This window comes from Corvus cornix, chromosome 5, assembly GCF_000738735.6.
Source record: "Corvus cornix cornix isolate S_Up_H32 chromosome 5, ASM73873v5, whole genome shotgun sequence".
In the NCBI taxonomy this organism is placed as follows: Eukaryota; Metazoa; Chordata; class Aves; order Passeriformes; family Corvidae; genus Corvus; species Corvus cornix.
In genome coordinates, this window is record NC_046335.1 from 39,441,722 (window position 1) to 39,469,584 (window position 27,863).

The 27,863-nt window shown below is 46.8% G+C and overlaps 1 protein-coding gene across 7 annotated transcripts; it reads right to left on the reverse strand.

Moving 5' to 3' along the window:
* Nucleotides 1–161: 161 nt before the first annotated feature.
* ARHGAP1 (Rho GTPase activating protein 1) lies at nucleotides 162–27,863 on the reverse strand. Of its 7 annotated transcripts, XM_039552548.1 has the most exons (15): nucleotides 27,825–27,843; nucleotides 25,241–25,411; nucleotides 22,616–22,793; nucleotides 21,737–21,829; nucleotides 16,504–16,533; nucleotides 11,203–11,290; nucleotides 10,830–10,961; nucleotides 10,250–10,336; nucleotides 9,515–9,613; nucleotides 8,714–8,821; nucleotides 7,463–7,539; nucleotides 6,995–7,072; nucleotides 6,319–6,447; nucleotides 6,063–6,166; nucleotides 162–5,638 (listed from the first exon to the last, which is right to left on the reverse strand). In XM_039552548.1, exons 3-15 carry the CDS (start codon nucleotides 22,752–22,754, stop codon nucleotides 5,459–5,461), a joined length of 1,344 nt encoding a protein of 447 aa, XP_039408482.1. In that variant the 5' UTR covers nucleotides 22,755–22,793; nucleotides 25,241–25,411; nucleotides 27,825–27,843; the 3' UTR covers nucleotides 162–5,458. The 7 variants fall into 7 exon arrangements, with proteins under 7 accessions (XP_039408482.1, XP_039408481.1, XP_010411499.1 ...); XM_039552547.1 differs by lacking the exon at nucleotides 25,241–25,411 and having other exon boundaries at nucleotides 27,825–27,863; XM_010413197.4 differs by lacking the exons at nucleotides 25,241–25,411; nucleotides 27,825–27,843 and adding an exon at nucleotides 26,852–26,929.

Sequence of the window (27,863 nt, forward strand, 5' to 3'; positions counted from 1 at the left end):
CTTGTCCTCAAAGGAAACAGATGGGAAAAGGGGGAAAAAAATATACCAGCAGACTTTGCATTGTACATGGTTGCTACTTCACGCTTAAAGAAGCATAGGAATGTTTTGAGTTGACAGGCGAGTTAGCAGAGACTAATAAGATATGGAAAGAATAACCAAACTTAACAGCTGTATTCTAGTATTGATAAAAGTTAACCCTGTATAACACACAATGCCAGGCAGGGTGCCAACATCTTCCCTTTAAATGAAAGACAAGATTATAAAAATCCGTGTACTTAAAACAACTGCTGATTTAAGCTGCAGTGTAAAGGGTATCTGGTTATTATAAAAAAGACACAGTGGATAAAATGGCAGGAATGGGGGGAAAAAAAAGAAAAATGACTGTGTATATTAGAAGCTTGTATGAAGGGAATATTCCAGCTTGGGATACAAGGGTAACTAATAAAAGCAATCTTTTCTTGATCACATCTTCAGCAGGTAACACAGTAAACTGAGCATCTCACTGCAATCTTACGGATAACCGATCTAGCTACATTATATGCAGGTATATGTGTGTATCTAAGAGTGTCATTTCATGAACTTAAAAAGACACTGTACAGTGTCAAAACTCACAGAACCCATCCTGTAGGATCTGGGGTTTACTACAGGACTTTCAGGATCCACCATTTACACCATGTCACAAGTAAGACAAGGGACTGGAAAAACCATCAGCAAGTGAGTGAGAAAGTAAACAATCACAGAAATACGGTATCACCAAGGTCATGAACAATTAAATACCATCCCACTGTGAGCCTACTGTATGCATTTATATTTAAAAAAATGTTCTCAGAACAATGGCCCTAAAGCCACGGGGCAGCGACTCATGAGAATGTGTCCAGGTGCAATGGTGTTTACACTGCGTTCAGTACTGCCCATGGCTGCACATAATGCAGGTCCTGCCAATGCCAGCTCCCTGTTGGGGACAGATGCACCTGCTCTCCAGCTCCTCTGAGAAGATGTTGCTAGAGCACAATGCCAGGCAGGTCACTGTGACAAAGCCCAGAGCCAGGACCAACTGCTACACTGAGAGGAGGTTTGAGATCTCGCTATATAGTTGGCATGTTAACCATGCTGACCCCATTACAGGCGCCATGTCAACATGCAGAAGGAGAACTGGCAGCACTGGGAAGCCCTTAGCTGGAGAGTTTATGAACAATAAAAACTGACAAGCAGCACACAGTTTAGACATGCAAGTGCTGACATCAGCATTAACACATCATCCTGATGCATCATTGCTGACAGCCCAGGAGTCAGGCTACTGCCCAATGCTGATGGTTTCAGCTCCAGTGCTCTCCATTCTACTCCTAATTCTTGCATCCTAGCCAAAAAGCTTACTGAAGTAACAGGCAAATTACAGTCTTTAGGAAAAGGCAGTGAACTGAATATGGATCAAGGGGAGTGTGGTGGTCCTATCCAGACTATTGTTCATCAAGTTAGCAATCCACATACATTGATGAAATGAGATGGTGCAGGCTTCCATTGCATCACCTGGCCACAGGATAAACTTAGCCAGCTAATCATGAAGTGGCTCCCACTTGGCACCCTGGGCAATCCTAGGCAGACTGCTCATCATGACAGGAAGACGGTAACGTGGAAGAACAGCCCTCTTCAGGACAGAGCCAAATCTATGCTACATTTTTGTTTTAACTTGGTTTCCAGCCCAAGGCTCCTGCAAACTAGTATTTCTTCAGAGTTACTCACATAGGAGGCATTTCTTACTTTCTTTCCTCCCTCTCAGCATGGTTGTGGTTGGCGGCATAGACAGTCTTAACTTCTGTTTCTTGTAGATGTGCCACTGCTGCTGCCACTTGACAGACATACCTGGCTCTGAGATTACATTTTGATTTTTATTGAAATACAAAAAGTGCAAACTGTGAAATACAAGATTGGTGCAGATTAAAAGGAAACAAACAGTGTGAACCGTGAAAACCCAGGCCTGCACCTGGTGAACATCAACAAAGAAGAAGGCAGGGAATGCCAGCAACAAAAGCAAAGCCGAAATTTTTGCACAGGAGCCCCTGTACATGAAAAGGGAAACTGGGACCAAACTGGCCCTCGGCTCTCTCAAGTTAGCACACATTGCCACAAGGCATCTGGATGGCACCAGACCCCCTGCACCACCCAAAAGCTCTGGTGTCAGTTCACAGCTTGGGCCAGGGAGTGATCAGAGGCCATTAAGACTGCAGGAGGCTTAGCAGAGGTGTTCTGGTGCTAAAAGCAGGAGGCTGATGCAGAACAAGTACCCCCACAGGAAGAAATGGCTAATAGCTAACCTGAAAGATAAGCCAGGGAAGAGACCCTTGGGCAGCTCTACGGCAAGGAGAAAACTGACACAGACCAGCACCTTAACTGTATACTGTCCCCGACCCATACAAGGCAGAGAAACCCAGCCCAGCCAGCACCCTGCCCCTGTGAGGAGGGAATTTAACCCGCTGGCCTCGGCAGGTGCAGGCTCTGGTGACCACCCACCTGACACAGGCTGCAGGCAGGCCCGGGCCAGTTCCTGGCTCAGGTCACAGGACAGGTATTTCAACACAAGGTGTTCAGGAGAACAGACTGCAAAAGCAACCCTGGTTACTGTGCCTGCTCCAGGGCCCTCAGCAGCTCCAGCACAAGGAGCAGCAGAGAAACGGGGATATTTACAGTTGGGTCCCTTCCAGGATTTGCAAGCACTTTCCCACCATGAGCAGTAGTAGTTCCCTGAACACTCTCCGAATCTGCTCCCTGCAGGCACTGAACCAGAGCAGGCTTTTATCCCTGCCTGCAGGGGATGAATCAGCCTCTATTTTGCTAAAAAAGGAAATGTCATTTCAAGAATTCACTTAAAAAAAAAAACAAATCCCAAAAAACCCCACAAAATAAACCACCCAACTCCAGCCAGAACTCAGACACTTGCAGTAATCTCCACTTTCCCCCTGGACAGGAGCTACTCCAGCACTGCTCCTCTGGCTAATGGGCAGGGAACAGTCCTTGCTGCTCTGCAACGCCAGAACATGCCACCTTCCCCAGAGAGTGCATAGGGCCAGGCCTCATGCACGCAGGCACTTGGATTCCAGGTTGCCGAGCTTGGGCCTGCTTGTCCCAGAAGTTAGCTGGGCTTGCCTTTCCTCTAGGGAAATGAAGTTGAGGCCAGTGTCAGCTGCAGATACAGTCAGAGCAGGAAGTCTCCTTCTTCCCCTATCAAAGCCTCCACAGAGCAGGGTGCCTGCTGGGAAAGAGGGGCTGCACTAGGCTCCCTCAGCCTCCACAGGCTTGCCCCTTAAACACTGGGGCAAGTACACTTCTCTTCACACTAGTCCACCCCAGATTACTCCTCCACAGTACATCAGCCCTGCTAACTCACTCTAGAAGAGTTCACAGATGAATTAGGAGCAGATTATCTCTACCTCCAAAACATTTACTTGGTTACTGCTGTGAATTGTTCAGGATGAAACAATTCATATCCTGGCCAAACAGGGAAGGCTCCTATTCTTGGAAGAGGGAGACTTGAAGTCAGCAGTCTGGTAGCCTCCATAGGGCAAAGTCTCCCAGTATCTAGAATGGATCAGATCCAGTCCTATCTTAGAACATCTCTTGCTCCAGTCTTAGTAATGCCCACTTTCTTGTTCACTGTTCCCACCCACATGTTGGTGTTCCTCCTGCAAGCCAGCTGGCTGCACCTGCACTGCCCTGCAGAGCTGCCTATGTTTGCACCCATCCCCATTCCAGAGTTTAGCAAAAAGAGCAATCTCCTTAATTCCTGCAGCAGATGCCACTTACTTCAATTACACTAGGGGCACCAACCTTTGATCAGTGTTTAAAGGCAGGCTAAAATACTATGAAAAAACAAATTCTATTTAGCATCCAGTAGCTTTTAAAAAAAGAGTTCTGCTTGGTCCAAAAGATTTGTCCCTGAGGCCAGATGCAGCAGGGAGGTCTGGCCCAGGCACACAGGGCACAAGATATAAAGATATATCCCACCAGTGAAGTAAGGCTAGAAGCTCTCTCCTAAAACCCTGACAGGCCCAGGCTAAGAAGGATCTCTTTTAGCTCAGGTAATGGGAATGAGGCAACCTAAACCCAACGCTCTAACAGTATTGCAGCTGCTCTGGGGAGGTGCCAGAACCACCCCACTCTGAGCATGCCCTGGAGAGATCTCTCCAGCTGTGCCCAGGGCATACAGGATGCATCTGACCAGACGGTATGGTGGAAGGTATGAACCCAGGAGGAGACATGGCAAAGGCCCTTGGCATGGAATAGCTGTTCCCTCACAGCTTTGGCACACAAGTGCTCAGCACCTGGGCAGAAATTTGTAATCCAGGCTTGGTGCACTCCACAGTGAGGGTTAGCCCCAGTCCCCAGACCTTCCCTCAAGGCCATGCTCTGTTACACTGTGCTGGGGAAAGTTGTGCTCAAAAAGACAACTAACTAGTCAAGGCAGTCTGTGGCAGTCAGCACAGATACATGTGCCAGAAGAGGAGGCCTTGTGCTGCTGCCAGGACAGACAGTGATCCTTATGGTGTTCAGCAGCTCCGTGCCACCAGGGCACTTCCTCCTGCCTTTCAGACACACCAGCTGCCAAAGGGTCACAGCTGGCCCGCATGCACAGCCAGGCCCGGCATGAACCTTCCCAGCCAGGCTGGAAGTGCTGCTGGAAGGACAAACACACCTGAGCTGGTAACTACAGGAGGCAAGTCACCCACTACAGTCCAGCAAACACTGAATAGTGTCTAGGGTGGGTGACCCCAGAGACGCTGGGCTTTGGGCTAAACTCACCTTCATTGTTTTGGAGTCTGACAGGTAACACAGCCCATTGCTGTGAGCCTGTCCTTCACCTGCCTGCCAAAAGCAGGGGGTCTAGAATGGTGTTTGCAAGTGCAGGACATGCTGCTACCTGAAGCACAAGGGCTGCTGCTCCCTTCCCTGCTTTAGGTGCCTCTGGGGAAAGGCAGGATGCATGTTCAGTGCTGAGAAATGGCACTTGCAGTAAGAATGTCTCCATCACAAACCCAGCAAGCCCACCCTAGCCCAGACAGCCCAGCTGAGGCAAGGAGGGGTGAGCTGGGGCTATTGGGAGCTTGAACAAAAAGATCTGTGCTGAGGAAGGGACCAGGAGGGCAGAAAAACTGCACATAAGGGAAGGAGGAAAGGAAGGCAGATCATCTGATAGGGCAGAAAACTGGTGATGAGCCCTGGAGGAGCTGCACAGGTGGGTTAGGAGTCCAGTCTCAGCAGCTGGGAGACCAGCTCCCCTGCCCATCCAGAGCTGCAGGTCTCCTGCTCACTTACTTGCACACTTTCACCATCATCTCCACAGCCCTCACTCTGCTCATCACCCAGAAGATCAATGGTCCCTTTGTACTGGAGACAGCTTGGTCACAGCTCCAAGACAAAGAAGGGGGAAGGTGGGCACAGTGTGCAGGTGTGGGCTGGCCTGGATTCAGGCCTCTGCAGCCTCAAACAGCTCCTTCTGGTGGTCCAGCAGGAATTTGGTAAAGGTATTGATGGGATTGATGGCTTTTAGAGTGATGGCCACATCTTTGGCCCAGAGAAGATTTGGGCCAAACACAACTGCCAGGTTGGTGTTTGTCATCTTGTTTCTGTCGCTGTGAGCAGAGACCTATGTGGGAAGGAAAGAGACCATTGTGAATCCTACAGAACAGCACAGCAGCTGCCCTTTACCCTCCCCAAAGCCAGAACTGACAGACTCCCAGAGAAAATGAGGAGAAAAGCTAACCAGGCCATATCATAACAACAGGACCAAGAGCACTGTCAGATAGTATCTCTACAAGTCCAGACCACCACTCATGATCTTCCCTCTTGCTTGAATAGCCTTGCAATGGCTTCCTCGGCAGCAGAAAGTGCTGTAAAGCAGATCTGAGACCACTCTTCTACTCAGATACTTTGTAGTTCTACCTCCACCATGGGGAGCTTTCAGCCTCCTTGGCATAGACCACACAGGCTGTATGCCTACACCTTTTAGGCTGAAGGCCTGCCTGCCCCTCTCAGCATTACGACAAGCAAATGCTTAGGCTAGTGCTCACCTGCACCAGAAAGGCTGTCAGTAAACGGAGCACTTGGTAGTTTTCTTCTGGCAAATCCTGGAGTGTTTTGCGAACAACATCCACACGTTTCACCTCCTCCACACCTAAAAATCAAGGGAGACGGGACAATCCTCAGCACCCATCTTGATGAAAGCCCTGTTGGCAGTCACAAGGTATCCCATGTATGCCCCCACTAAGATGTCTTTGTCCTTAGCCAGTGCAACATTCAGGGAGTAGCACACTTGTTACAACTCACACTGGAAGCTGACAACATGGCTGTAGAGGCCAAAAGTGAGGAGGGGCTCAGGTAGCTCCCTCAAGAAGGTCTTGAGAATCACAGCAGGGAGGTGGACATCTTCATACTCCTGGAAATCTACAGGCACACCTGAGAAAGCAGAGCAGAGACTCAGTGCTCACTGGCCAAAGCAGCACCTCCTCCAGACAAAGGACAAGACATGATGGTCAGAGCCCAAAACTAAGGAAGGAGTATTTTAAAGAACACAGAATCCTGAAGTACCACATCTTCTAGCAGAGTGGAAAAATATGTCCCAAAATCATATACAAAGCAGTGCTGAATCCAGCACTACATCTTTAGAAGTCATCAAATGAAACATGACTAAGTTTCTTCCTGGTCATCTTCAGTCCCTCCAGTATAACCAGAGTAAGACGGTATATCCCACCCCAAGAAACAGGGAAACTTTCAGGAAAAAAAACGGCAGTAAGGGGAACATGAGTGGGAAGGAATAGGTTTTCCACACAGCAGAAGTATCAGATGCTTCTCCCTTGCAACTCAGGTCATACCCCAAGATGAGTCCTCACCTACAGACCTATCAGAGAAGGAGAGGATTCATGACAGACTAGTTCCAACACAGTTGCAGTTGGACAGTAGTAATTAGGGAATGAGAGGGGCTCTGATGTGTTTGGGCACTCACCCATATTGTATTTTTGCTGGACCTCTTTGACAACCTGTGTATTTGCTGATCTCCGGAAAATCCCCTCTGTATTAAGAGCTGTGAAGTGACAGAAGATGGACAAGAAAAAAAATCACCCGTGTGAGAGTCTCTAAAAATGCTGGCCTTAACAATTATAAATTCATGCTGTGAGGCATTCAGACACATGTCAACAAGTCCCTTTCTTAGAGTACAACAATTCTTCCTGCTTCCAGTATCAGACAAAGGATACAAAGAGCATTTGGCTACTCTTATACAAGTGGGAGTATGGACTCCTGGAGGAAGGAGGTCTCCTAAGCCCTGCACAATCTCACTTGAAGGATAACTCCCCTAGTTTGGATTCTACACCCTATTCTAGACCGCTGTTCTTCTTTATCTTACCACAGTCTTGATGGGAGCTTGGACAGAAGAGGTCACTGATAAAGGATTGCAGCTTCCCCAAACACTTACCATGCTCCCGCAAATGAGCAATGGTGTCTCTGACCACCAGAGGAACTGGAGACTGATCAGGGCTCTTCTCCCTGAGACTGCAGCAAGAAACAACAGGTTACACATGACTGGTCCTGCCCTGTATGCAGCCCCCAACTCTTGAAGTTGCCCGCACAACCTGTACTACATATGATCTTGCTATCGCCATCCCTGGTTCAGCCATTATTCATTCCAGCCTTCTATCCTCTTCACCCATCATGTTACATCATTCACTGGAGCAACTAGGAGCTCATTACTAGACCACAGGAACATTTTTCCATCTTCTGTAAAAATCCCAGCCTTTACATGCAGGGCAAAGGGTTTCCCAGAAGGCAAGGATGCTAGTTATGAATGAATCAGGTGAAAGGGGTTACGATTCCTTTTTCCTTTCCCATAGGAACAAGGGCAGAAAGAAGCTGACACATTTTAGCCACCACACTCCCGTGACAGAAGAATTATCAACACAATGGCCATCAAGGAAAACCTTGTGATGCCAAGGTGTTCACTGCCACCCTCACGTTCGATTGTCCAGACCACTTGATAGCTCACCCCTCCCAGGCTACCAACAAGCTCAGGCACACAGCACCACAGCAAACACCATCTGGAAATGTTGCACTGAAGCTGGGGAATGTGTTCCAGACTGCCTCAGAGGATCTGTCTAGCTACACAGTACTGGCTCCTCCTCATTCCCTGGGGAGGCAAAACCACACTCAAAAATACCTTCAACACTTACGCAGTATCACCACCCCTTGCCAGTGTCTGTGTTTGCCCGTGTCACTATGCAGGAATAGGGAGTGGGATTCACTACAAGGGTGAATAGAAGTGCTTCTAAAATAGAATTTATTATTTGGAAAACAACTAAGAAACAAACCCACAGCACTGCTCAAAGTAGCATAGTCCTAAAGAGACCTCTGTCATCCTCCTACGGACTTCTTTTGCTTACAAGGAAGTTTCTAGTGCCATAAAGCTGTTCCTATGGCCCTTATTTTGCTCCTCCCTTAGTGATCCTAAGTTGCAAAAACAATCTAACCCAGGGATCAAGAGGGTGGAACTGAACTGAGTTAGTCAAGATCTGGCCATGAGCACAGAGTTCCTCAGGAAAATTATTAAAGTTTCATAGGAAACTAAACTGCAAGAAATTCTGCAGCTATTTTTGCTGTTGTTCAGTTATAAATACAGTGACCTCATATCAAACAAGTCAGGGCAAAAGCAACACAGTCCAGAGATACTCACTGCTGTAGGGAGACTCCAAACTGCTGGTTTGGCAGTGGTGGGCGTGGGGGTGTTGGCTTCTGGGGCACTTGCAGAGGTTTCTGCAGGGATCTCAGGTATTCATCATATCTGCAGCAAAACACAGACGAGTAAAAAGCCACTCCACCTCCCAGAAAGTGCATGAACCCAGCACTGCACACCCACTGGTAACAGCACCAGACTCCTGTGGTCAATTACACCTATGTAAAACCAAGACAAGCAGCTCTGGAACACAAGAACAAACATCTGGTTGCCAGAAGAAAAGCAAGGAGAAAAGGAGTATCTATCTGGAATCAAGAGTTGGAGGAGATGAGTAACAGCGTGGGCAGGAGGCCAGGACAGCACTGCCTGTGATGAGATAGATGCATATGTGGTTGTGGGACAGGGAAGCAATCTGGTAGTACTGAGATTATGGCAATTTTGGGAAGCTCCAAAGACAAGCTGAGTGGTGGAAAATGAGCTAAGCAGGTGCCCAGACACAGCAGATGCACACCATCAGCTCCAGGTCAGTGTTAAGGTCAGCATCTTGCATAAAGTCCCCTAAGGGTGAGTGGGAGATACAGGATTGATGCTCCACTGGAGGAGGATTTTTAACTCAAAGACAGAGCTGGGGACTGGGGCCGAGGATACACAGGAAGGACTATAGAGAGAAAGCATACTTGTCACCACACCCTCCAAAACCACTGCCTGAGTGGAACAAACTCTTCCTTCCCTTGCCACTCTTTCAAAAAAAGTCCCCTCTCAAAGAGCCCTAAGCAAGTGGGAGACAAGCAGTATTCCTACTTCAGCACTTGGTTTGGGATCCCCAACTGTTCCAGCTTCACATACTCCTCCAGCTCACTAAGGTAATTCACGTAAAAAATCTTCCGTCCAAATTTAAAGCTGAAAAACAAGAGAAAGGTAGGTATGTGAGGAATGGGGAAATCCAGTAACAGAACTGACTTCTTACAGAAAAGGAGAGCAAGGGGCTGCAAGAAACATCAGTGGGGCAAACGGTAGGTATGGTTGAGCAGCAGAGATGTCACCCACATAGCTCTCCCACTCCATCTATTTTACCAGGAGATGCAAAGACTTTCCAAGATGCAGTAGAAGCCCTAGCAGCAGCAGGCTCCCTAAAATGCTGGGTTTCTCCTTCCGATGTTCAGCAATAGGCTTGAGAAAGTTTTATTCCCAATTATTTCAGAGCGTTATGATTTCAGTATCACAATAAATCAAATATAACTTGGACTGATACTCTCACTTCCTTTTTCACTATTAGCAGAGCCTGCAACTTTTTACTTCTACTTGGCTGGAGAGAAAAGGAGCAGCACAGAGCTACAAACTCTGTAGGTTCCTAAAGAGGTATTTCTGGTGTGTGAGTATTTCTGAGCTCAGAAGTAGGAGGAGATAGAATAAGGTGAGAGACTCCAGGATAGGCTTGGCAGCCTGGGCTCACCTTGTGCCCTTCTGAGAATGCCCCACTGTTCCCCCCCACAGTGTGAGCATGTGGGTGAGCCTCCTATAGTGCTTCCCTCCTACCTGATCAGAGGCTTGAAGAGTATCAGTAGGGTCTTGATGAACATGGTTGGATGCACAATATACAAGGCTTTGATGTTCTTCTTGTACCTGTCAAGAGAAGCCCAGTAACGACAAACTGAACTTTAAGCAGAGGAACCAACGTTTCTGCAAGATTAACTGGTTGCTTCATCCCTTTTACACTGGGCATCACCACACCCCAGCACCCATGGCCTCTCCTCTCCCATGCTCTGTAGCTGTGTCAGGCCACTCAGCAGCCTTAAGGGCATGCTACCCTGTATTCCAAGATTCATCTAAAAGCAGAGAGCAGCCTCACTAGGAACCTACAATTATACCATGAGGTTGACACACTTGCACCAGGTCCTGGGTTTGCTGCTTGCCTGTTGGCTTAAAGGATGTAACTACAGAAGGAGCTGTTTATCCTGTGATTCAGTCTGCATTAAACAACAATCCACCTCCTTAAGCAGGAGAATAAATGACAGTAAATTATGATCACCAAGCTACACAGGGGGCCTGGGGAAGATCTTCTATGTCAGGCTGCAGAACAGCACATAACATCCTTGCTTGCTGCAGCCTTACTCACTTGCGATCAAATTCCCTGTAGGCATCCCGCAACCAGCTCAGGGATGGCTTGTTCTCACTGGTCAGGCCATGGTGCAGATACACCAACGTGTAATCACTCTCCACATACTGGTCTAGTGTGAATTTCAGGTACCTGAGAAGAAAGAACTGACAAAGTCACTTTGTGCTCTGCTACAGAGAGGTTCTTCCTCCCTTTGGGAGTCCTTTTGTGTGCCGTAATAGAGGACTTGCATCTCCAGCAATGGAGGTAAGCACTTGGGAAGACATGTCCAACTGAAGAAGCTACTGCAGATGGATCTGTCCCCAGGAATCCAGCACCTGAGAATTAGGTCAGATTCAAGAAATTAACAGCAGCCTACTAAGACTCTACTTACTCCAGCAGTTTCACATGATCCAGTTGATGACTTGGGGGCATCCGGCAGGCACTGAACAAAATTACTTTTCTTCCATATTTGTCATCACCTGCAGATAAAATTCCAGAGATTACAGGGAGTTTAAGGACTTCACTGTGGTCTTGGAAGCAAGGGGTAAATAAAGAATGGGAAACCACCATAACAAGGCAGAAGTTTGGTTTGTCACAGCTGCCAGCAAAGCTAAATCTGATTTTCAGCAGTTACCCTGGGCCTAGTGTGGAAGCAGAAACCTGAACACCACGGGCACGGCAAGTCAACAAAAGAGAATGAAGAACAGATTCCCTGCTCCAGCCCTGAAAGGAGAAGAAGGACTGGAAGCCAGGATGCCTCAGGACACATAGGGATGGAGGCAAGTCCAGAGCAGAGTGCTCAGAGCATTAATCCTGCAAAGCTGTCCCTGGGCAGTGCCCCTGATGCACACGTGTCCAGGGAGGCACAGGGAAAACTGCCCCTCACTGGCACAGTAACTCCTTCCATCCTGCACACAGTCCCAGACTGCTTATGGTCTGGTGCATCTGTTTCTTGCTTCAGCTGAAGCTTAGTCCTGCACACAGAACACAGGCCATTTCATACCCTGGAAACCAAGAAATTCCTAGACAAAGAGCAGTTCCAGTCACACCCCAAAGATGAGAAGCAAGCATCATCCTAAGTCTCTTCTACGGATCGGTCAAGCAGGGCTGCTGGATTCTCCAGGGGGATTGTAGAACGAGCTCTTCACTGCTTCCTAGATTTTCCATCCACAGAGAGATTTTTCCAGCCAGAGATGGAAGGAGCTGCGAAGTGCAGCACAACAAAGCATTCTTTGTAAAAGCCATGCAGAAAACAGTCCCCATTGCACTGGAACCAAATAACCCATAAAGCACCGTCATGTCATGGAGGACACTCCCAGCCACCACTTGAGGCTTCAGAGACAACAAGCCAAGTTTTCCCCAAAGCCAGTCTTCAACTGTCAGTGGACTTCTGCCAGCAGAGATCTCAGCCCCATGAACAAAGCCCAAGCAGACGCGCATGGCCAAGCTTAGCAGACATGCTGGGAAATAGAGAGATTGGGATGAGAACCAGGTCACAAATCTGGACATACAGAGTTTGAGGGGAAAGTCTGATTCTCTCCCAGACACAACACCCAATCCATTTCCACAAAGATGACTTCTTTTTAGCAGCAGTGGAGATGAAATGGTTCCTTTAGCATGAAGGGTTAAAGTCTTCCCACCTTTTTAGCTACTCACCCTGCTCTGAAACCTGTGTTTTCTTGTCAAGCAGAGAGTGCAACAGTGAATGGGGCTATTGATGTTATACTCAACAATACCCTCCTTCCTCCCATATGGTAAACCATCTCGTACAGACCACGGCACAGAAAAGCAGCAAGGATCACTACTTACGCAGGAGAGACCTGCAATACATCACTCCTCTTGAAATAAGTCCTTTTCCCCACACAGATTTACAATATTCAGATCATGCAGCCATTTTCTCACCTTTGCACGGGCTCTGGCCCTCAACTACCACTTGGCTACACTTGCCATGCAGCAACTGAGGGCTCAGAATAGCAAACCTGACATTTCTGGGAACACTGCCTATTAGTACCAGATGACCATTTGGTGCTGCAAATGGCAGCCAGAGAACTCATATACACCAGCCATGACATTAAGATGCCACCAGTCCTCTTTTGCCCCCATCTTGCCAGAACAGATTCTCTTGCTACTTGTTCGCTTTTATTTTCACCTTGCAAGTCCCATTTTCAAGTCACTAACCAGACAACACAGAATTTACTGATGCACACAAGCCAGAAATTCTACAAAAGCTAAGGACACTGCGGCAGCACTAGGTACAGACCAGGAAAGGGGCGTAGGCCATCACAGGGACATACACATGCGGAGATACAGGGCAATTAGGGAGGACGCATGACCCGGAATGCAGGACTAGGAGAGAGTGATGCAAGGCTCATCTGGAACAACCGGATACAGTCACAGCCAGGCCACAAGACCAACATCACATTGCATATCCCATGGTAGCCCACTCTCTGCCTAGCCCAGAGTTTCTTAGTAGCTTGCCATGAGCTTTAGGGACAGGTCTAATGTAATTGAGTTGTCTAAAAGACTAAGTGCAGGTTACAAAGTCCTGGGCAAGGAATATGGCATATTGTGACTCTTCCCATTGGTCTTGAGCAACTCGTATGTCTCTATCTGAAGGACAAAGGGTCCTGCCTGCACAGAGCACCAAGAAGACATAGCATTTGAGAATCTGTTGAGTTTTATAGTCATGAAAGAGAATGGTCAGAAAGATGACAGATCTTTGCAGATCATACTTAGCTCTATGCTAAATTCAGAACAGGTGATATCTTCAGTTAACTGAGAGGCTGCATTTCACACCAGAGTGAATGGTCTGAGGGCCAGATGCAGACTGCAAGCTTGATCAAGGCAGGCCTTTGTGGTGTGCAGTACAGCACCATGTTTGTGCCATGTTGTGGGTGGCCATACACTCAGCTCAGGCTCCTGGGCACTGATTCTCAGACCTGACAAGTCACAATTTGGGAACCACATAGCTTAAATAGCTTTCTCTGAAATGACATAAAAGCCTAAAGCAGGGCCTATGCAAAGTCTAGAATCTTGTTCCTTATATAGCCTTGGTGAAAATGTCTGGGATCACTGGCAAAGAATAAACAGAAAATCCATGATTCTGCCAAAGGGGAGATGGCATGTATCCCCTGGACAATTTCCAGGGCCAAGTACATCAAATATAATCTACAGTGCCCTGGATGACTGCAAAAGGAGTGGCCTGCTTTGCCTTCCAAATCAGAATGAATTTATGCATGAGACCTACAAAGGAATCAGCATGCCTTTTTCTGAGTTCCGGGTTTTGCTCCAGTTTCATCACACTGAGCTCAGCCTGTCAACGCAGAAACTTTCAAGCTCATCAACTCCCAATCTTGTTTCTACCTGACACATCTGATCAGTCTCCTTGCTCCAGACATGACAAAATCAAAAATTCAACGTCAAAGCTGAACAATCAGTTGCTCCAATTTATAAACAAGAACCTAAAGTCCATTCCACATATTCTTGTTGGAGGAAACTGCCTCTGCCTCCTACAGAACAGATTCTTATCAGGTTTGATCTTCCCCAGATGCTCCATCCCTTGTACTATTTGCTTTCCTGTTTGCAATATTAATCTTATGTACCTAGGTCTTCACCCCTTGTTTGCAATTGCAAACAGCTGAAGTTTCCACTGAACACAACTATAGACCATGAAGTAATCACTTGGCTTCTCAGGCTGCCTCCTACCTCTCCCAGATGAGGAATGCTCAATAGCTAACAACAAACCAATAACCAATTATATACCATCAGTACTCACAGAGCACCCCAACTTTGTAAGTTCATACGTTAAAAATATTTTCAATGTACACTGGAATCAAACTACCTCCCTGAAGGATGTAATTCAGATTATTTTGCTTTTAATAACAAAGAGCAAGACAGTAACCAATATCTAAAGCCTCTCCAGCCAAGACAGCTGCTCATCTAAAGAGATATTAACTTGTAGCACTGATGGACATAACCTCCTGAACATTGTTGTGGTACTTTTAAGGCCCAAACTGTGTTTTTCCTCTCACCCGAATTTCCAGGGTACTTCTGAGACACAGGGCAAGGAAAATCACTGCTGTGTTTCCAAGCCATGAGCGCAAGGCCAAACTTCTAAAAGGGCTGAAATTTAAACACTGAGGCTAATGTTTCAGATTGAAACCTGCAGCAATACGACCGTATCACAGCAGAAATTCAAATCAAGATGGCAATAATGTCCTGAGACAGGACTATTGAATGAATCTGCACAGCCAACATGGAAAATACATGCCTGGCTTGCAAATCCTGTTATTTACTACTTCTAGGTAAATAGAAATACATCCGTTATATATCCTGAAATATATCCTTTAGCATTTATGTCATGATTTGAGGCAGCCTAACTGCAGTCTAGAGACTCTGCTCATTACTACCTTCATCAGGCAGCCTCAGTTAAGTGCCCACCCTGTTGAAAGATTCAAATGGGGATATCCAAGTACTTTGATACGGAGAGAATGCAGATGGATAAAACTTGCCACCAAAAGCTAGTGTTACTGGTAAAACAGCAGAGTTAACAGAGTTCAGGGTCAAGGAGAGGGCACCACTACAGAATACTGGAACACTACTATGCAAGTTTCACAAAGCCTAGCATGTTTAATCAGAGCCACTGTCAGTAAAAAACCTGTCAAATGTAATTTCAGGTTCCTGCTAAGCTTATGGCACAGCTGGGAAACGTTTAAGTATAGTAGATTTTAGTTGCCTTTTGAATTCCAGAGTGGATTTATCCCTGCAGGAAAAGAAGGTAAGGAGCTCAAAGCAGAAGTATTTTAATACATGGTACCTTCCACCTCGATATTCCCAATATCCAAACACTGCCAGAATCAGAAAGCCTTATGAAGTGAATATCGTTGTGTAACTGATACAAAATACGCTAGAGGGTCAGATTAAGGAGTGCAGAATGGGAGGATGTCTGAGAGCATAGAAAAAGGGGGAAAAGATTCCACATAATGAGGAAATGAGAATCAGCATTTCCATGAATTGTGTGAAGATCTTAGCAAAAGAATTTCACACCAATAGAAGTTTTCATGTACATAGAGAAGCATGAAAGCACCAGCAGCCAAATTATTGAGACTTAGGACTGAAGTCCGGAGAGTATTAACAAATGCTCAGCAAGCACAGGGCAGTCAAGCACGACCTCGGGCAAACAAGTTACCAGAACACAACATCTCTGCAGCCAAATGGAGAAGAAATAGATAAAAGTTGCTTTCAGATGGAGAATCCAGTTTAAGTGCCAGCTGCTTAGCACATGAGTGCAGCACCAGATCATGTGAAAGAATAGGAAGCAATCCTAGAACAAACTTCCAAAGCACATATAGTAACAGGATAAACTGGAGTTCAAACTGAACTGGTCCAAGCAGGCCACCACCATGACAGGACAGGACCAGGATTTACACTGAGACCCATGAGCCCCGAAGTGCCCAAAGTAAAGCCCACACGCCAAATTTGGCTCAGATGATTCTGCTGTGCCTGAGGCAAAGGTGCAGCCCCCAGACGACAATTTTGTGCAGCCTTTGGACTCCTGAAAAATTGCCAGTGCAGCCTAAGGCTGAGCAAAGTTTGGGCTCCCCTGAGACAGTCCCGCTACAGGCCATGGTCATGCTAAAGGAATACCATGATCTACAGAACCAAACGTTAGTGCCACAAAAAATCTACCTACCTGGTTGGGCCCCATCAAGTGCACCCTGGTCTGGAGGAACAGAAAAAAAGTTATAGCAAGCCAAGCTTTGCATCCTTTCCCAGAAAGTAATCATGAGGGTAAAGTTGGAGAGCCTAGCCAGACTGCCACTGGGATGCATCTAGCCGCTGTCTTGCAGCATTCAACGTCATTCCATTTCATCTTTCCCCCATGCTCCTCTCCAAACAGCCTTATCTAACAATTAGAGGCAAAACCAGCAACCTTGATTCCCAAATCTCTTTTCTGAATTTGCAGCTAATTCTGTATAAACAAATTTCCGGCCCTTACTGTTACACTTCCTCTGCCACCAAAATGGCAACTGCTGTATTGCCACTTTTAAAAAAGGTTAATTGCAATTAATTCTGAAGTCCTCTGAATAACTTCAGAAGTGTACAGAGAATGGCATCATACCATATGAATAACACATCCAACACCCATAGCCTTTTTTTCAAGATTAGTAGATTCTGAATAAAAAATAAACTGCCAATTAGAATTAAAAAAAAAAAAAAAAAAAAAAAAACGTTCCTGTTGTTTATGAAGGCATTTATTATCATACCCAGCCCCTTTCCACCACTCTCACAGCTATATATTCAACAGATCCACATGGGCCTATCACGACAGGAGCCCTTGCAGAGCAGGGCTCTAGGAAGAAATTCTCCATTCTCTTGGTCTCCCTTAGAAACTTAAAATTCCTTAGACACTCTCCCTTCCCTTGACCTTGCATATCAAAATATGGTGCACAAGCTGGGCTTGCTTTGGATGGACTCAGTTTTACAGAGGCAATTCATCATTTTTTATCATACAAAATATTCTTGAACAGACAAACAAAAAAGTTAAAAGCCAGAAACTACATCCAAAAGCAGCAGAAATGCAGGCAGCCTGTATTAATGGAGCCAGTAATAACATCCCATGCCTGAAGGGAAAAGGACCCTTGTTACCCTTTGCTAATGGGCCTTTGCTGAGTCCATTAGCCACCAAAAACACACTGCAGCACACCTTCAACACAAGTTCTGTCTGCCACTTCTACCTTTGCCTACCTAGAGAAACAACAGCTACTGGTGTTCCAACGTTGACATGGGGAAGTAAAATCAATCACCAACACCAAATCATCAGCACCAGTTACAGCTTTGGCACCTGCAGCCACAATGTTTGTTGGGTAGGTTTGGTACCAGATTCACCAATGAAAACAGATTTACTGCTGAAACTACAACTTCAATCCATTAACACAAAAGAAGGTACACTCACAGCTCTCCACCTTGTTTTCCCACTTCAATAACAGGTCTTACACATATTGGCATCACAGCTGTTCTGCAAGGGCAGCCCCACAGTCTGATAATTAATGGCGTGAGGCAGCAGATTTCCCACAAAACTAGCAGAAACATGCTCTGAGCTTCAACAAAGTTTTGAAATCACTGGGCAGGGATTATGTAGCTGGAGTATAAAGTGACAGTCACTTTCCTGACCACTGATACACTATCTTCTACCCTCCACGGCAGTGAGAAATTCATATGCCAATATATGTTAAGCCCCCATTTTCTTATCCCAAAAGAAAGCAAGGCAGTTACCGTGTAAAATGGGAATGCTGACAAACCTCATAGCCATAGTTTTGCATATTGACCACAAAGAAGAGATCAGTATTTCAGACTGGGCAACAGAATGAGGAGGGAACACCTTGCCACAGCTGACAAGAGCCCTGCTCTTCCCACACAGCCACAGTATGAACTGCCATCTCCAGAGACCTCCTTCAGATTGTTATTACCTACCTGCCTTAGTTTTGCAATTCAACCTGTGCTAAAATTCAAGGCCAAGACTATGTCACATCTAGTCTGCCTCAACCCCAAGAAGATGGAAGCACCACCTTTGCTATGTAAGAACTGGCAGGAGAACACAGAAACCCTGACCATAACAGAAACTTGGGATAGTTCCTTAACAGCCCTCAACCAGGAGCTTGTGTTTCCTCTGAATGCTGAGTGATGTGAGCAAGGAAAAAAACACACTTAGCAGAAGTGGATTGTGCAGTGAAATCGAACTTCCTCTCTTCCAGCTTCTGGCCACATGTAAAGAAGAATTTCACTGCTACAGTACTCACAAAAAGAGGCACTCAGAGTCAAGAAGAATAAAACCACACAGAGACCTCTTGAGAGCCTGCATAAAACACTCCACAAACACACACCTTAAGGCAGCTCTGAAAGCACCAGCAGAGCACCATCATCTTCCTTCAGAAAAGCTTCGAGTCCCAGAACCAAAAGAAAGTTTCCTTAAACTAAAATATTGTGATTCCTAGCAATACTCCAGTTCTGAGTACTCCCTCAGGACTGTGGCCTGGATGCCTTTTGCTGTCATCTTTGTGTAACACACCACCACATGGGACAGCAGTGACATGCCTGCTCCTTTCCCACGGACAGCCTCTTCCAGCAAGATCCCAGTCCCCAGAAGAGACAGGAACACAGGGCACAAAGGAGAGTCTCCATGAAACAGCTGCACCATTTTTAAGTGAAAAACAAACCCCAAAAACTTCTTTTCCTAAGAAATTCTGCAAAATATTTTTTAGTACTTTCCCCTCTTTAGGTCACATAGCCAGATTTTTCAAATCCAGCATGCCTCAAACTGAATCAGAAATTAAGGTCAGCTAGAAAATGAGTGTGCTAACTTTTTGTCATCAAAACCAGGCTTTTATTAAGTTATTAACACCATGCACACAGCCAGCAAGAAGCAATTACTTTTCTGACCACACAGGATAACACTGGGACCATGGAGTTCAGCCCGAGGATGGGAACCAGCCTTCTACTTTTGTCTCAAAATAGCATCATCATCCCAGAATATATTTTAGCGCAGGCAGGAACAGAGTTAGCCATAAGCTTTCTGCTGTGAAGTGCAGAACAGGGAAGAACATGGGACAGAAAGCTAATAAATCAATAGAATGGATGAAACTATCCTTGATCTGCTGCCACTTGCTAATACTTACATGAGAACTAGGGTAGAGTATATTGTGTTTCAGGCTCAGCATAGCCAGTGTTCATTGCACCTGGAGGTGCTGACAAACACAGTTTGTCAGCAGAGCCAGGTCTAACAGTTTCATATTAATCCTCCAGTAAGATTTTTATTCTCCAGGCTACTTCTAATAGGATTTTTCCAGACTTTCCCAGATTGTTTGCCTCCAACAACAGTCCAGAGAACAGTACCCTGTCTGATATTCTCAACAGTTAAAATTACCAATTATTGACCCCAAAAAAATTAACAGCTTCCTCCCAGAGCCCAGATTACACCTCTTTGATCAACTTCATAAATTCTCCTTTCAGGAGATGAGAAACCAGCAAGTTTCAGACCTATATGGTAGCAAATCCTCTTATCTGGAGCTGTGCTCCAGGCTCTCCCAGTGCCAAGAAAGGCACCGCACCACACGCCGTGTGGGGGACCATCACATGCTTTCAGACACATCAGCTACCGGTGAAAATTGGCCAGCAAGAGCCAAGAACAGAAGCTTCTCTGAGCAGTTCCTGCACTATACAGACACTGCAGGGACACAGAGCTCACTTGGAATACAAATTTAAACCACAACGGGGAAGAGTTCAGAATGCAGGCACGGCTCCCAGTCAGCCACCATCTCTCCCCGGAATCTTTTCAGGAAGCTGGCTAATTCTTCATTTGCCACCCTAGACCATGTCAAATGGCTACGTTCCAACAGCTGCTGACACACACCTCCACTGGAGTGAGACTCCATTCAGAGGGTTTGTCAAAGAAAAAAAACCCACGTTACCTTGGAAAAGAAATCCTGCAGAAACAGTGGTGTTTATGCCAGCAGGCAGCAGACAAAGTATATCCTTGGCTTGGGGCTGACATTCCACTCTTATCAATGTCTCTGATCTAAATTTTGCTAAGCACTTTGTCTGAAGCTTAGTCTAAAGCCAACAACTGTATCATTTAACTCACCCTGCGCCAGAGTCCTCAAACACCAATTACCTCTGCCATTTGCATTCCAAATATTCTGGTCATTACCACTGAAATGGTGGAGTCCACACATCTGTCCCTTTCCAGTTTCAGCAGCAGGGAGACCAGAGTACAGACGTCTATAAACCCCAGCCCTGAAACTGCAGCCCGAGGGAAAAGAAGCTTAGTAACACATTTGCAAATGAAAACACTTCTGGCAAATCTGGTCTGTCAAACTGAGCAGAAGACAAAACAACAAGGTTTTGAGTCTGCCATTATTATTTTGTTCCACAAAAGATGGAACATGAGAGATCAGGAAAAAGAAAGCTCATTTGAGAAAATTGCCCAGATAAGAATGATATCAAGACACCTCTTATCAAAGTAAGTACCTGAGACTCTTTCCTTTGTGGCCAAACTCTGCTGCAGAACAACCCTGAATCAGGAGGACTCCAGCTTGTGCCTCTGCTTCCTTGAAAATTCACACGTGGGGCAGAGATGGCAATAGGAAGGCTAGGAGGTGGCACTAGGAGGGGTAGGAGGTGGCTATAGATAGCCAAGCAGGAAGTGTGAATCAAGTCACAACAGGTTGAAGAGCTGCTTTTTTTTCAAAAAAAAAAAGCAAGGAACACAAGACAAACTGGCCTTACCCTTCACTCAGGCTCACCACAGAAACCTAAAGAATACCCCCAAAACTCTTTCTTATGGACGTCCCAGCAGTATATCACCAAGGGTTAGTGTAAGACAAGAAAACACAAAGAAAATGCAAATGCTTGTGACCCTGAATGAACAGGTGTTTCCTTGAAGTGGAACACAGGCCTATTCCCCCTATTTCAGATTTCTGTACATGTTATTTCTAGACAGGATGGCAAGCTCTGGCCATTCAAATACGAGAGAAGCCACCTACTGAGGATTACTCAGTCAGCTGAGGACCTTACAGCTGTATTGCTTACGTAGGCAATTTCTCTGGCATTTTCATGCAAAAACCACTTTTGTGCTCAGGATGTAGTAAAGGGCCATATCTAAAACAATTCAGCAAAAGCAACTGAGTCCTGCTAATAAAATAATCAAGACAGCAAGAGCCAAAAAGGAACTCAAGTTTAGCTGAAGTCAATGGAAAATTACACATATCACAAACATTCAAGAATTTTGGTGCTCCTTCTCTTCACAGTGGCACCTGTCATTGCCACTTGGGCCTGGCAAACAGCAGATGTCCCCAGAGCCCTATTAGAAAAGCCCTTCCTCAGCCCAGCTGCAAAGACATCAAAGGAGAAAACAGAAAGGCTCCTACCTGCTACTTCCACAATGTGGTGCCTGGCGATATCATAGTAGGGATCGTCCCACTGCAGGTGAGTGACAGGCTCAGGGGAGCCTTTGGAGTCGTCTGCACAAAGTACAAGAAACAAGCAATCAGAAGAAGAGTTCTGGAGCACACTGGCAAGTACAAAGAGATAGAGGTATAAGAAAAAATGGCACTTCTACATGAGAGGGACGAATGTATGCAACTGTACATCTTGAAAACGCACTTTTGAAATTCTGAGGGGACAAAAGCAGCAACGACTTCAAAAGAGTCCCGTCAGTCCTACGAGGTCCATATGCATCCCTCAGAATGCACACTCTCTCAAACAACTGCTCAGATACATCACAATTATTCACAAAGACAAAACCCAAGGACACCATCATGGCTTTTCAGAAAAGGAGGATCTTAACATAGTCCCTTGATGGATGGCCATCCTTTATGTCCCTGAGCTAATTTTCCTGACCTCTTTGGCCAGCAGTTCATAGCACAGGATTTCAGAGCAACAACTCAGATCTCCAGCCCCACCTCCCAGACGGATGTTTGAGACCAGTCCAGTGCTGAAGGCCTAACTCTCCTGCAAGAGGCCATAGTGGAGGACACTCAAGGATTTACAGCACATCTGTACTGTCAGCACCAAAACGTAGCCAGGCACAGGACTGACAAGAGCATGTTTACACCAGCTGGCTCTGCACTTTTTAGTGCTGTTCAATACTGAGCCTGATTCACTTGGGCGTGGTGCAAGTTTAATGTGTCTATAAAGCTTTTAAATGGAACTGAGGCTCTCTATATATGTAGATATGACCACAAAGCTGCAGGACAAACAACTGCTCTTCAGCCAAAACCCAGATCCCAAACAAGCAGGATACTTACCTGGTTTGGGAAAAGCAGGGGCTTCATCTGCTGGCCAATTCTTATCATCTATGGAGGCCAGTTTGAGCTGGCTGAGGGACTGGTTGGTATCATCCAAGTTCAGATCATCCTGAAGCTCCGAGAGTGGGTCTGTAGCCATGGTTCCCAAGTACCACACTTTATTTTGCAGTGTCTAGAACTAGATTGTTAGGTGAGACACAGAGATCACAAATTTACCTCCCCACAGAGGCGCTTCCTCTTCTCACTGATTTTTCCCCAACACTCCCTTATCTTTACTTATCCAGAGATTATGCTTCCCCTCCCCCTTAATGCAAGCAGGAACTCCTCCTCCTTCTCCAAGCCCAGGGACGACATGTCAGATTCTTTCATGTCAATAGCTACCAGAGGCCATCAAGAGCTGTATCAACCCTCTCAACAAGTCTCTGCTCACCACAGCTCTGGACAGAAGAGTTTCTCTCTCCTGAAACAGAAGCAGCACCAGGACGCTGCGGAAGGCGACAGGCTGCACCAGCCCCTGCCTGATACACTCCCTGTACGGCTCTGAGCTCCCCCTCCCTCTGAACGGCTGGCACAAAGCCCGGCTGTTTCCACAGTTGGCCCAGTCCTGGAAGCTTTCCCAAGAATCACCCCCCCCTCCTTCTCCCCATAATGGAGAGCCAGAGCTCTCAACAACACTGAAGTGGGTGCTTCAGTGTGCTGGGATCTGAACAGAGAAGTGAACAGCTCCCTAAACCAGGAATTTTTTAGGCTGAGCTAGTAAGACAGGAAGAAAAACACATATACAACCCTCATCTCCTTTCAGCATCACCCAGTAAATCCTTCCTTCTACATAACAGCTAGCAGCAAGGAATCATCTCTTTCATTGAAAGCCATACTGCCTGAATATTTTTCACCAAGCACACCATAATACTGAGGAGACCAAAGAATTAAGAGTCCAAGAAACAGACAGCTCAGTGCATTTGCTGTTGTTTGCAAATATTTCTCACTCTCATCTGAAGCAGAAGATACATTAAACCTGGGACTGAGCTAGCACAGCATACAGGACCTCCTAAGAGTACCAACTCTTAGGGACAATGCTTGGGAAACAGCTGTTATCCTCTGAATTCGGTGTCCTGGAAGTAAACAAGGAAACATTAAAAATGACAGCTTTGTAGATCTGGATTGCTCACACAGACCACATGGACAATAATTCAGTGGCCAGCAGGCAGCAAGCCAAGAGGAACTGTAGAAAAACAAAGTGACACCTTGCATCAGCTAGAGTCTCTGTAACACTGTTTCACAGAGATGCTTGTGCTTATTTTGCATTATGAGGAAAGCAAAGGGTTCAAAGATGATCTGAGGAGGCACAACATCTTAGTGTGAAAAGTATATTCACAGTAAAGCTATTTTCTTTAGCAGAATGGAGATGGGGCAACGATGTTTTGCATCGTCCATCCCTAGAGCTTGAATGTGTATATTCATCCAGAGAAAACAATGAAACAGTTACTGGGACTGAGCACAGAGGACAAAACCTGTGAGAGACTGAGCTCTGGAAGGTGTCACATCCACGTTCAGGTCTATACTTGTCACCAAGCTTGGGGATGCATTTTGAGAGCACAGGAAATTGGATATTCAGTGTTTTTCCTCTCCATCCGGATCATTCCAAGCTTACCACTTACTTCCTGTCCTCCCTTATCTGCTACCCACCAGTTTACCAGTTTTCACCTCTCTGGGGCCCCCAAAGGACTGGAAGCTATTACTAATCAAATGCAATGTTTCCCAAAATATGAAAGAGCATGACATATACAGGCAGCAAGGCACACCAGACACACAGGGTCCCACCACTGCAGCCATGCAAAGACCCAAGCAAAATTATTCCCTGCCCTCTGGCAAGGGCTGCAAGAGCTGCCTGACCTCCTCTGATCTTGACAGGCCAAGGAGCAAGAAATCAGGTTCCCTAGCACCATGAGCTCATGCTGGAACCACGAAGCAGTGGAGCCAAAGGACAAGGACTCCCCACCCCTAGCAGCTGATCTGATTTCTATGGTAACGGCAGGCACTGACTCCTATGACTCAGCAAGCTTAAAGCATTTCCCACAGGAGCTCAGCAGCCCCAAAAGCCAGTACTCCATGCTGAGGAAGCATCCATGGCTCCCTAGGGCAGCCTCTCAGCATTCACAGCTCTCAGGGACTTTCCGGCCCTGGTGGGGACAGAGGACCCACGTTCAGCCCTGGTGGGGACAGAGGACCCACGTTCGACTGCTGCCATCCACTGAGATGCCTTTCATGGGAGATTCTTGGGCATGCCCGGTAGCAACAATTTCCCCAAAGCCAGCTCATGAAACGTCTGGGGACCAAATCCAAATCCCCCTACAGAGCAGTGATGGTACTGTCATAGGGCCAGCAAGTCACCTTGTTCCTACACAGATCACCACTTGGCTTCACAGTCAACTCGCAGCACTCGTCCAGAGACAGAAGAGCTGGTTATTAAACAGCACTGGGGGATTTCCCCTGAGGCATAAAATTAATCTTAGTGTGGCACCATGTGGAAGAAGGAAGTTATTAGTAGGAGCCACACTGGAAAAAGAGCCCAGTGGATAGTGCCCTTGCCTTACCCCTTGGAAACAGACAAGGCTCTCCAGATACCTTCATGTGGTTTTCACAGCCTGCTCCATTGCTTGGCTCTAGGTTAGTGCTCCATGGTGTTAATGGAAAGAGGATCCAGACCAGAAGACCTCTTAGATTTCAGGTCCTTCTTGTGAACCAGACTGTAGCACCCAGAGGGTCCCAGAAGGTTTTGCAGAATTTTCTCCAGCCCTTTCCCAACATGCAAAAGGCAAAAGCACAGGGTCTCACATCAGATAACCATACAGAAGTTTAGGACATATAATCCTCTAAATGCTTGGGAACTAGCAGGCTCCGAGAAGGAGAGAACTGGAGTTAGGATGTAAAAAACTGAAGAAACTGTAAGAAATTGAGGCTCTTCGTATAAGGATACACATTTCACTTCCCAACAATGCAGCTGCATGAGATGTTTCTCTGTGTACTCAAAAACGATCCATAAGGATCTGTCATTAAGCAGAAAGTCCATATGTATCATGGTGACATGGTTGTTAAAATGGGTGAAGTGTTTGTTAAAAACATTTCATGCTTTTTAACACTAAAAGAGCATTTCAACAGATTTAACTCAGTTTAAAAACTGCACCTGTTTTACATAAATGCCATGACAAGATGCAAGCGGTAAACTCCATATAGCAAGTAATAAGATAAGAAAAAATACATACCTGGATTTAAAAAACAAAAACTCTAGCCAAACATTTAAAAACTAAAGAATCACACATGGCAGCAGAACCATTTACTTACTGCCAGGCTCTAAAGAGTCACCAGCTTCCTTTTTTTCCCAAGTATTTAAATATGTTTTCTGCAACTACACTGCACCTGAACACTTGCTGTTTAATAAAAATTAACTTTCCTAGATAAGAGAGACGTGATGGAGAACAGCACATTCTGCTAAAGGAGAGAACTCAGCCCATTAAAATACAATTTTCACACAAATTCTGAGCTGAAGATTCCTTATATAAGATCCAGAATTTAGCCAGGGAAGACCATTCACTTAAATCTAGGAAATCTTGGTAGCTGCTGTTCATGCAAACTATTTTTTCCTGCAATTTCAGTTTCGCTATTTTTCTACCACTTCTTTCTAAGATACACCTGGTTGGTAATTTCCTTTTCCTGTTTTTCTTCCAGATGTACTATTAGTTCAGAAGCGAATTACACTTCAAAATATGTCCATGCATATATCACCACACCCTGGAGCTGAACATACAATAAAGAATTACAAAAGCAAAGTGGCCTCTTTTTCCATGCCAGCTGAACAAGCAATGGTCAGATGCAACGCAGTCCCAGTTCCGGGATTATTTTTCCAACTCTGTTGCCATCCACACCTCCTCCCAGCTTCGGCTTATTTGCACATTTGTAATTGCCCATTTGTCTCTTTTTCTGTACACATCAATCAAGTCCTTGCACTTTGCTACAGTGTTAAAAACAAGCACATGGCAAGAAAAGGGAGCAGTTACTCAGCAGCAGACCTTCAGAGTACTCACGTGCATGAATGAACTCCAGAAGCAAGACTCACCCACAAAGCCCACCCCCCGTATTCCCTCACATCAAGACTGATGATACCACCGAGAGCATCACTACTCTGGTACTACCCTGAAAGAACGTAGAGGACAAGGGCCAGATCTTGTCATGGCTCACCATGAGCAGTTAACGCAGGACAGAAACACTATTGCTCAGGGAAGTTCTTTGGTCCGTCATTATTCCAATAGCTTTTTAATTGCGCAGCCTTCCTTCCCCAGTCACCTCAATCCGTTTGCTGAAGGCCACCTCCGTGCCCGCTGGAAATCCACCCTAGCGAGCAGTCAACCTCCCCTTACAGGTTCTCTGCAGCGTCTGAGGGCAAAAGCGCTCAACTCTCCAAGTGTTCTCTCCGGAGCTGCTGCGCAGTACAGAGGCTGCTCTGAGTGCCGTGCAGGACCCACCCAGGATTCCCATGTGAGGGAGGCAGTGGGGCACACACAGCCCTGCGCGGGCTGCACCTCTCCTGTTCACCCCCTCCATCACACATCTGTTCTCTCCCGTTCCCTTCGACTCATCTCCTGCGAGACCCTTGAGCCAACCTCAAGATTGCTTACGAGGCTCACAGATTTGCTATTTACAGTGTTAAAACAAAGGTCCCCTAGTACCCGCCCACTGCCTGAAGGCAGGACAAGAACCAGCCCCTGCTGCTGGCACCTGGGTTAATGGCAGCCAGCCCCGCCGCAGCCGCCGAGGTCGGGAGCAGCCAGCAGCACGGCCCGGCGGCCCCGCTCCGGCGGCGCCTGCACCGCCAGCACCGATCAGCGGGACCAGGATCCCGTGGGCTGCCGGCCCTGGCTCTCCCCGCCCAGGTCCCCACGGTGCTTTCACCAGCCGCCGCACCGCGGGCGAGCCGAGCCCGCACCCCCACACAGGGCGGAGCCCGTGCAACACCCCGGCGGAGCGGCTCGGGGCTCCGGGCCCAGCCCCCGGCCGCCTCAGCCCCACCCCCAGCCCCAGCCCCGCCGCCGGGCCGCTCCCCCGGCTCGGCAGCACCAGGACAGGCCGCCGGGCCCCCGCTGCTGCACGGCAGGGCCTGGCCGCGCTGCCCCGGGCACCCCAGGCCGCGCCCGCCGGCTTGCCCGGTACGTACCTGCCGCCGCCGCCCGCCGAACACCGCCGCCCGCCGGAA

What these genes read in the sequence shown, in the direction of transcription:
- ARHGAP1 (XM_039552547.1), bottom strand. Translation starts at nt 22,754, where the DNA reads ATGGCTACAGACCCACTCTCGGAGCTTCAGGATGATCTGAACTTGGAT. An exon ending in ACTTGATGGGGCCCAACCAG is followed by an intron (nt 11,291 to 16,503) that starts GTAGGTAGATTT and finishes TTTTATCTGCAG; the next exon opens with GTGATGACAAATATGGAAGA. An exon ending in TTTGGAGTCTCCCTACAGCA is followed by an intron (nt 7,540 to 8,713) that starts GTGAGTATCTCT and finishes TTCTTGCTGCAG; the next exon opens with TCTCAGGGAGAAGAGCCCTG.